General features: G+C 35.3%; 2 protein-coding genes across 2 annotated transcripts; one reads left to right on the top strand and one right to left on the bottom strand.

Moving 5' to 3' along the window:
* Positions 1-5,890: 5,890 nt before the first annotated feature.
* Positions 5,891-7,375, top strand: ALS3 (putative agglutinin-like protein; the record flags this gene model as incomplete). Its single annotated transcript, XM_011275889.1, has 2 exons — positions 5,891-6,895; positions 7,118-7,375. 2 exons carry the CDS (start codon positions 5,891-5,893, stop codon positions 7,373-7,375), a joined length of 1,263 nt encoding a protein of 420 aa, XP_011274191.1.
* Positions 7,376-7,714: 339 nt separating this feature from the next.
* On the bottom strand, positions 7,715-10,171 carry BN7_3496 (putative threonine-rich GPI-anchored glycoprotein; the record flags this gene model as incomplete). Its single annotated transcript, XM_011275888.1, has 4 exons — positions 7,715-8,374; positions 8,507-9,702; positions 9,802-10,000; positions 10,064-10,171. The coding sequence occupies 4 exons, from the start codon at positions 10,169-10,171 to the stop codon at positions 7,715-7,717; spliced, it is 2,163 nt and encodes a 720-aa protein (XP_011274190.1).
* Positions 10,172-10,364: the final 193 nt, after the last annotated feature.

Below are 10,364 nucleotides of genomic sequence, written 5' to 3'. Positions count from 1 at the left end.
GTGGAATGGATTCTTCGAAGACTGTGTTGAATATGGACTAAGCAAATTCAGCAAATCGATGGTTGATGTATTAAACAATAGTAATGATGGAGAATCAAATAAATTTGACAGCCATCAAAGTTTTCAATCGGTGTTATAATTATCATCCATTTGTGTGCGAGCCGACGCCGGTTGAATGCAACCAAAGTATGACTCGAGAAGCAGCACTTTTTTGGCATTTGTGGAGGACAGTATCAAAGTAAGTCCATTGTATCTGAAGAAAGAGTACTTTCATTATTCATTAATAGGGAATTTGGGATCTTCAATAGTAGACCCAACCGAAGAGTTTAAACTTTACGAATTTAATCTCGGTTTGGTGTTAAAGTAGTATCAGTAGCACACCGATGCAGCAAGACACGCGGGCGGCGGGGGTATATGGAGAAACGCGAAATTTGAATAAAGCTTACTTTATTTAAAGTTTGATTGTATTCAATTCAAGTACAAAAATTCGTCATTACCTCAACTTTCAACAACATACGAGTATGCTTTTAAGTTAATATTTGACAGAAAAAATAAGATAAGACAAAGATATTTAACTCAAGTAGTGATATTGGGCCCACCGCTAATAAGGAAACACAATATCCAAACATGTCTTCTGCAAGTTTTGTATAAGTACCAGCTCCTGATAAACCTACTATAAAACTATACTATTGCATGATTTTAGAGTATTACTGGGGGAGTAAAGCTCCTATTCAGAAAACGAATGATTTTCATTTATGTTCATGGTACAAATTCCCAGTTCATAGTCCATATAGTGATTATGTATGTAATAAATCATGTACATGGTGCTAAACTATTTAAATTATAACTGTCAATTACTCTACTCAAGAGTCGAAGCTAAATTAATCAAAGTTGAACTCAAATTTCACTAGAAATCTCTAAAGTAATTTTAATTGACATTTGCCAACAACGTCGAAGTCTTTGTGTCTCAAAAATTTATCAAAAGTTGAAATCTCCTAAAACCAAAGAGGAATATTATCATTGATCAAGCATATTGTAAAACTATCAGCAGAGTTTGGATTGAGAAAGCTTGGGTAATTATGCAGATTGAGAGCTATTTTATGATGCATCCCAAAACATTTAAGAAGACTTACATAGCATTTTAATAAAATATATTTGGGTAAATGAAAGGAAATGTCTTATTAAAAGGGTTGGTGCCAACTTCTCTCAAGCTCCACTAGCAATGAAACTGGAACTCATCACGCACCCCAAATAATTACCATATTATTATAGCATATAACAGAATAGCTAGTATGAACAAATGAACTTTCGTATATAGCTCGACTTCAAGATATATACTCTCGTACAGTTCGATTGTGATGCATCTCATATTATTATATTTAACAATAATATGCTTCCTCCATCTCAATCACAGTACTTCACACAATATATAACTAAACGAATTTTAGTGTAAATAAATATTTACAGCTACTCGTACAAATGCTTGAGCAGAGCCAGCTTGAATGAAGCACACGTCTCTGCTATAGGATGGTATATCGTCGCAACAGCTGGATCGAAAGGACAATTGATATATATGTAATTAGCTTTTTATATAATACAATTTATATAATATAATATATCATAGCAGATTAAAACAAATGTATGTCTCATGAGGCTTACCCATGTTAACCGCTCTCATTAAAGTTCAGTGATTAAGAACTACGATACTTCATCATGGCTCCATCCCTCACCTGTAGTTACGATACTAATTCAAAAAGAAAGTTCATGAGCTCGTTTTCACACAGCTCGCCTAGCACAGCTGTCTAGCAGCTAGAGATTCGAGATCCTACATGGAAGCTTTACGCACATGAGAGCACATAGGTGTACACTGTACAGCATGATCTCTGTATTTAAATTTTATGTACTTAATAATATTATATTAAATTTATTATGCTTTAGCGACTGGAGCCTAGCCTTTTTGGTGAACGTTAACCGCCTGAGCCCTTAAGGGTTTAATGCACGCGTATATCAAGATTTAAACTTCGACTTACGAAAGTTAATTTTGAATCTCAATCGATGGATTTCCATGGGAGACGACGATCGGTAATATAGGTATATATGAAAAAAGCTCTATTAAAGAGATTAATTATTCAGGGCCGTATGGTTTTGCATGCGGGGCCTTGATGATCATTTTTACACTGCAAGCTGCATTACTTTTTATATTACTTATATTAATTATATATTAATATATGAAATCAACTGACCATTCGATCTATCCTAGCTGGTACTGTTTTATAGATCTCGAGTTTCTAGTCTTTAAATAATATTGTTGAATTATTTTAACGGTTCATACATAATTAACGTCGACTAATTTACTATAGTATTAAATTTTAATTATTAATGTTCGCAGGCTATAACAGCTACCCACCGCACAGCTTTCAAGTGCAACAACCAAATATTAATTAATATTAAATTATATAAAAATTATAATGCTAGTAGTACAGCTGCCTAACTTAATTTTTAACCATATAATGCAGTATTGGCATTAACATATTTATAACTTATTGGCTGAATGATCTGAGTTTCGAAACAGCCTGAAAACTGTTAATATAGGAGCATAATTTGGCTTAAATGCTTACATACATACAATATATACAATAATACATAAACAATGTATGCAAGCATATCAATATAACTGTATAAGCATAGAAATATATAATATAGAGTTTAAGACGAATAAAGCTGGTTCAGGTGATAAATATATTAGCTATATTATATATGTGACTACTAAGTTGCACTTTGATTAATTTAGGGAGCTAAGCTGTATGTAAATTTACTTGATTAGTTTAACTCTTCTCTAGACTATAGAGTATACTTATATAATTATGAAAAATACATGATCGATATTTCAAACGTTTGTGGTCTTAAGAATTATAAGCTCCATCGCCATATCAATAATTAGATCTCGAAATTAGAAGAAGCAAGATCTAGTATAAACTATATCGAAACTCATATTGGCTATTAAGCTGATGGATTCAACCTGAACCTGACATAGAAGACTCCTGACTTCTAAGCTTTTCTGATCCCTAACTTCTAAGTCCGCAAGTGACCACATTTAAAATCCCAATAATATTATTATTGTCCATAATATAATTTGTGACGCAGAGTCCAGAGTCCAGCGCCAACTTCCAAAAGCCGAAACTCATTCGAGAATCATGTATTTACACTTCACTTGCAGTAAATTGCATAAACTTGGTTATATTTCAAGTTGTAGGCCCAAAATACGTTAGATGCTGCTATATTAATTAAAAATTAAAAGAATCAATTAGATTGTACGTTCTTAGGCTAGTTTATTTTTGACATTGAAGTAATATATTTGCACAGCTCTTTCATTTACTACATTTCAGAGAACATAGGCTGGATAAACACCGAGTTGAAATGTTTCCTGCTTGAAGTAGCTGATCATATCCTGATTCGTTGATAAAGTCAGTAGCCTGCTAAAGGCTTTCGGTACTTTCTATTACCTTCACGCTGATCCCTTATACATCAGGGTTATTACAGGCAAGTCATGAAACCTATTATAGAGTGACAAAGTATCATATCCTCGTAACGAATCTGTATAGCTCGTACTTCATTCAAGGCTTTAATTTTGAAACGCATGTTTGCGGACTCACACAATTTAATGCTTGATACTTCAACAGTACTTTTCGTTAGAGCTTAGAGGTTAGAACCATGTTAGCTATATGTAAGGCAGGGAAAGTCGAGAATCATAATTTACAAATCTTGATTCTTTAGATAGATCTGAGTTATCTGCTTGGTGGACCTCAAGTCGTATGATGTAAACACTTCACTAGTTGATCAGTAGCCACAATTACTATGCTCAATTATGATGCAAGTCTTCACACATTGAAGTATCATGGTCCTCTTCAAAACTCCAGCTTCGAGATATATTATATAGCAGAAAGAAAAAGCCTTAGTCGTGGTGCTCTTACTCCAATCAATAAGTTAAATTGGCAAAGATGTATGGCTCAACTAATTATTACCTATATTATAAAATATTGACTGATCACACGCTAGTACCCGCGATTAACTTTACAATTGAAGTAAGTAGGTGCTTATACACAAGGTTTCAAATTAATATACATATAATGATGTACATTGCTGATTATTAATGAAGTCAATTTAAGGTATATAATACACCTATAACAGTAAAAGCCTGCTGATATTTGAGATCTGAGATCAGCTAAGGCGCGACTCACTGCGAGCGTATTTGAATTAGCTAAGCAATTTACACAAATGCTCGTAAGCGAGACAGCAACTTGCATAACGTGCGCAGATCCATGAAAACTTAACGCATATACCTACGTATTATAAAGAGTAATAAAATTAAAAAAGCTGTTGGTAGAAAATATCGAAATTATTAATGGTGAATGTGGTACCATTTCATGCTATGAGTGGTTAAGCGGAAACACTAAATTGGAGCCTTAAGGGGGATTCTGATCTGAATTGTAAGTGACACCTAGGCGTCTATATGTCTAGATGTGAATGTCAATTCCTGAAGAAGGATGTTTATAATGTACGGGGGTGTTCTAGAGCCCATATACGCGAGCTACTCGTATTCATGAGTTGAGTGACCTCCTACGGTAAAAAGCATTCAAATTGAAACGGTTTATCAAAAAACAGCTACTACAATATTTTATTATGAGCTTCTAGAATCCTATACTAGAACAGAACTAGAAAGATCATAGTATAGCCTATACTATAAGACGTACAAATTTGAAAAGTCGCCTATCCAATGGACACAAGAAATGAATTCATCGATATATTAATATTTAATATGGTAAAAATTAGTAAGGCTAATTACTCCACGTATAGTTGATCATGGTCGAAATAAGTTAGACTAGCTGTATCGCTAATTATTAAATCATATAATTATTACAAAGTATAATTTCTGAAGCTATATATTATTGTACACATTAATGTTTCGTATTGATTTCCTGTTATAACTATATTATATAATATTACCTTACACAATATATCATGATGGGTTACAAATGTTAATATATAATATATAATATTATTAAATTTTGTAGTATATAATTCAATCATAATATTAATGCATTCAATCATAATGATATATACAGCTCCCCAGCGCACTAATTCTTAATATAATATTATAGCTGGTTAATTATTATGAGTAATATAGTACGTAGATGTACCAAATATTAACCGTACTTAAAATTTCAGCGTATATAGCAGTAACCTTGAAGGTTTTGAATTATTATTTGTACGACATAATTATAGCGCTACAACGAATTGTGGTTAGACATTCAAATTAGCTTATAGTACGGCACCAGCTAGTTGATGTGTATGTGCATATTTATCTGCTCGCACTTTAGCTGGAGTCAATGTTGAATAATTAAATAGACGGAGTATTAGCGCAGTACAGATCATAAAATTATTCTGAACTGTATGGTAGACGTTTTATGCTCAATGTATGCACTTTCCATGAACGAAGCCTGAAAGCTGATATGCAGGTCAGCGCCGTTTATGTACAAGATGCTGAGATCTTGATCAAGGCATCTATCTAGCGACTAGTATCTACGTAAAGTCTGCGCTTCAGGCTTCAGCTTCACGTCGTATTTATCAGACGATGAAGCAGTTTCTTTTTGCATTTTTGACTATGGAGTACTACATAGGTACCACACATAGAGTGATCTTTCGTTTCTAAAAAATCCAATTAAACACTCTCATACAGAATTTCCAGCTGCAAATTATATAGGTGTTAATGTATAAATGTTTATCTGTTCCCACAAAATTATTATAATGTCTAATTAACAGCTCTTTTCATATTCTAGATTAAATCATTAAGCTTTATCAAATTAATTGCAATTTCATTTCATAATCAGATATGATTCATTCAGGCCATAAATCCATTTGGATATGGTTATCACTCCTATTGACTATATTAAAGCCTTCAATTGCCGCTGAAGTCACTGGTGTGTTCACTGCTATCAACTCAATTATCAAATATGCTGGTGACTATCATGATTCTCCAATGGATTTTTTCAACACAACAGTTCAGTGGAAAATTGATACATCAAAAGTTTCCACAGGTGATACCTTTAAGTTAAATATGCCTGATGTTTTTGAGGTTAGAATTCCAGGCCCAGTTTCAGGAACATATGTCAATTATTTTGATTTAAAATTAGGATCAACAACAATTGCAAGTTGTAATGTTGATCAAGCTAGTGGTCGTGCTCTTCAATCCGTTGCAAGCTGTCAAGTTACAGCAGACCTTTCAAAGTACAAACAAGTTGATGGTACTATCAGTTTGGGGCTTGTGTTTGATGCTGGTGCCAGAGATCTAACAAGAGCAGCTGCCAGTAGATGGGTTATTGGTACCAATACCGTTACATTCAATGGTGATATTTCAGGTAAATTTACTCTTACCACAGCACCAACTTCACCACCACAAGGTTATGATCATTTCTCCAGATACAGATTGACAATGAAAGGTGACCAATATGTTTATTTTATGCAAACTGATAATATTTGTTCTGGAAAAGGTATCCAAAAAGGGACTCTTCAATATGATACCTCAACCAATAAGGATGGTGATGGTGTTATTAATACAGCAACACCAGAGTTTAGAATCACTAAAAAATCTGATTTAAGTACTTTCTTGTTTCCAAAAGTTGCAAGCCAGGTTTCAGGTTCTTCATTTACATATGCTTTGAACAATCAACAATTGACTTATACTTTTGGTGCTGTACCAGCTGATTCAAGACTTTCACTATCTCTTTATACAGCTGTTAGCACACAGCAGTCCCTCCATGTGAGCCATTGGCGTATGAAAGGTACTTGTGCTGATGGTTCCTCATTCAACTATGATTTTCAAGATAACATTTCAGCAGTAAAAGGTATCAATGATGGTTCAGGTACAGGTGTGGGTGAGTATTTTTCTGTTTCGCGTTGGATTATGAAAAAAAAGAGGATCTTAATTACTAACAAATAATCCAGATGTTCCAAAAACAACTACAATAACAAAAACCGGTACAGCATGTTCAACTGTCTATGCTTTCAACACCGGGTCAGACTCAACTATTACACAGGTGGTTAATGTTCCTGCTGCAAGCTGTTCAAGCTCAACCACATCAACGAAACCAAGTTCAACGACAAGTTCAACGACAAGTTCAACTACAAGTTCAACTACAAGTTCAACCACAAGTTCAACCACAAGTTCAACCATAAGCTCAACCACAAGTTCAACCATAAGTTCAACAACAAGTTCAACAACAAGTTCAACAACAAGTTCAACAACAAGTTCAACAACAAGTTCAACAACAAGCTCAACCACGAGTTCAACAATAAGCTCAACCACGAGTTTAACTAGTTCAAGCACAAGCTCAAGCACAAGTTTAACTAGCTCAACAACAAGTTCAACAACAAGTTCAACCACAAGTTCAAGCACAAGCTCAGCAACTAGTTCAAGCCCAAGCTCAACTACAAGTTCAAGCACAAGCTCAGCAACTAGTTCAAGCCCAAGCTCAACTACAAGTTCAATTAGTTCAACCACTAGTTTAAGCGTAAGCTCAACAGATAGTTTTGCCTTAAGTTCAAGCTCAGGCTCGAGCGCAGGTACAAAATCAAATGAAGGCTCAGGCACTACATCAGCTTCACAGGATATAAGCTCATCATTACTTCAACCAAGTGTATCGAACTCATCATCAGATTATGGTTCATCGTCAAAATCTAGCTCATCATCAGAGTATAGTTCATCATCAGAAGCTAGTTCAAGTTCACCTTTAGATTCTAGTTCATCATCAGAAGCTAGTTCATCATCAGGATTTAGTTCATCATCAGAAGCTATTTTATCATCAGACTCTAGCTCATCTTTAGACTCGACTTCATCGTCAGACTCTAGCTCATCTTTAGATCCTAGTTTATCATCAGAAACTAGCTCATCATCAGAAGCTAGTTTATCATCAGAAGCCAGTTCATCATCAGGTGCTAGTTCATCATCAGACGCTAGCTCATCATCAGAATTTAGCTCATCATCAGAAGCTATTTCATCATCAGGATCTAGCACAGAATCAGGAGCTAGTTCCAGTTTATCATCTGACTCTAACTCATCATCTGAATCTAGTTCATTACCTGACTCTAGTTCATCTTCTGATTTTAGTTCATCATCAGAAGCTAGCTCATCATCAGAAGCTATTTCATCATCAGGAGCTAGATCAGAAGCCAGTTCATCATCAGGTGCTAGCTCATCATCAGAAGCTAGCTCATCTTTAGATTCTAGCTTATCACCAGAAGCTAGTTCAAGTTCATCTTTAGATTCTACTTTATCATCAGAAGCTAATTCATCATCTGAATCAAGTTCATTTCCTGACTATAGCTCATCTTCTGATATTGGTTCATCATCAAAAGCTAGCTCATCATCAGAAGCTAGTTCATCATCAGGTGCTCGTTCATCGTCAGACGCTAGCTCATCATCAGAATTCAGCTCATCATCAGAAGCTACTTTATCATCAGAAGCTAGCTCAAGCTTATCACCAGAATCTAGCGCAGAATCAGGAGCTAGTTCAAGTTTATTATCTGACTCTAGATCATTGTCTGAATCTAGTTCATTACCTGACGCTAGCTCATCTTCTGATTTTAGTTCATCATCAGAAGCTAGCTCATCATCAGAAGCTAGTTTATCATCAGAAGTCAGTTCATCATCAGGTGCTAGCTCATCATCAGACGCTAGCTCATCATCAGAATTTAGTTCATCATCAGAAGCTATTTCATCATCAGGATCTAGCACAGAATCAGGAGCTAGTTCCAGTTTATCATCTGACTCTAACTCATCATCTGAATCTAGTTCATTACCTGACTCTAGTTCATCTTCTGATTTTAGTTCATCATCAGAAGCTAGCTCATCATCAGAAGCTAGTTCATCATCAGAAGCTAAACCATCATCAGAATTTAGCTCATTATCAGAAGCTAGTTCATCTTTAGATCCGAGCTTCTCATCTGACTCTAGTTTATCTTCAGATTCCAGCTCATCAGCAGAAGCTAGTTTATCATCAGAAGCTAGTTCAAGTTCGTCTTTAAATTCTTGGCTCTCATCAGAAGCTAGATCATCATCAGAATTTAGTTCATCATCAGAAGCTAGCTCGTCATCAAAAGCTAGCTCATCATCTGAAGCTAGTTTATCATCTGAATCTGGTTCATTACCTGACTCTAGCTCATCGTCAGAATTTAGTTCATCATCAGAGGCTATTTCATCATCAGAGTCTAGCACAGAATCAGTAGCTAGTTCAAGTTTATTATCTGACTCTAACTCATCGTCTGAATCTAGTTCATTACCTGACGCTAGTTCATCTTCTGATTTTAGTTCATCATCAGAAGCTAGTTCATCATCAGAAGCTAGTTCATCATCAGAAGCTAGTTTATCATCAGAAGCCAGTTCATCATCAGGTGCTAGCTCATCATCAGAAGCTATTTCATCATCTAACTCTAGCTCATCTCCAGATTCTAGCTCATCATCAGAAGCTAGTCTCTCAACAGAAGCTAGTTTATCATCAGAAGCCAGTTCATCATCAGGTGCTAGCTCATCATCTGAAGCTATTTCATCATCTGACTCTAGCTCATCTCCAGATTCTAGCTCATCATCAGAAGCTAGTCTCTCAACAGAAGCTAGCTCACTATCAGAAGCTAGTTCATCAACAGAGTCTAGTTTATCATCAGAAGGTAGTTCATCATCAGATTATAGTTCATCATCAGATTTTAGTTCATCATCAGAAGGTAGTTCAACATTAGAAGCTAGTTCACCAACAAAGTCTAATTTATCATCAGAAGCTAGTTCATCAACAGATTCTAGTCTATCAACAGATTCTAGCTTATCATCAGAAGCTAACTCAATATCACAAGCTAGTTCATCATCAGAAGCTAGTTTATCATCATCATTTAGCTTGTTGAGTTCGTCTTCAGATACTAGTTCTTTCAACCAACTTCGTTCGTCATCAGGCCTCTCACTAGACAGTCATTTAGCATCTGAATCAAGCTCAAACCTAAATTCAATATCGCTTAGTACCACTGTCTCTGCGTCAGTTTCTTCGTGGTCTTTATCAGAAATTTCAAGTTTGATCCCATCAGAAACAATATCATTATCATCACTACCAGCAGAATCCACTGGATCCATATTTTCTTCGGTGTCATCTCTTAGTGCAAGCTCTTCAACTGGTACTATTTCTTCTAGTAATTTTTCACATTCAACTTCAAAGTCCTTTTTTGACTCATCAAAGGCTCTGGAATCTTCCTGGTCATCACCATTTAATGGATACTTTAACAGCTCCTCGGATTCAAGCAGTTTGATCTCAACAGTTGTCAGCACC

Source organism: Wickerhamomyces ciferrii, contig 00097, assembly GCF_000313485.1.
Source record: "Wickerhamomyces ciferrii WGS project CAIF00000000 data, strain NRRL Y-1031 F-60-10, contig 00097, whole genome shotgun sequence".
NCBI lineage: Eukaryota > Fungi > Ascomycota > Saccharomycetes > Phaffomycetales > Wickerhamomycetaceae > Hansenula > Hansenula ciferrii.
This window is presented reverse-complemented; position numbering and strand designations above follow the sequence as displayed.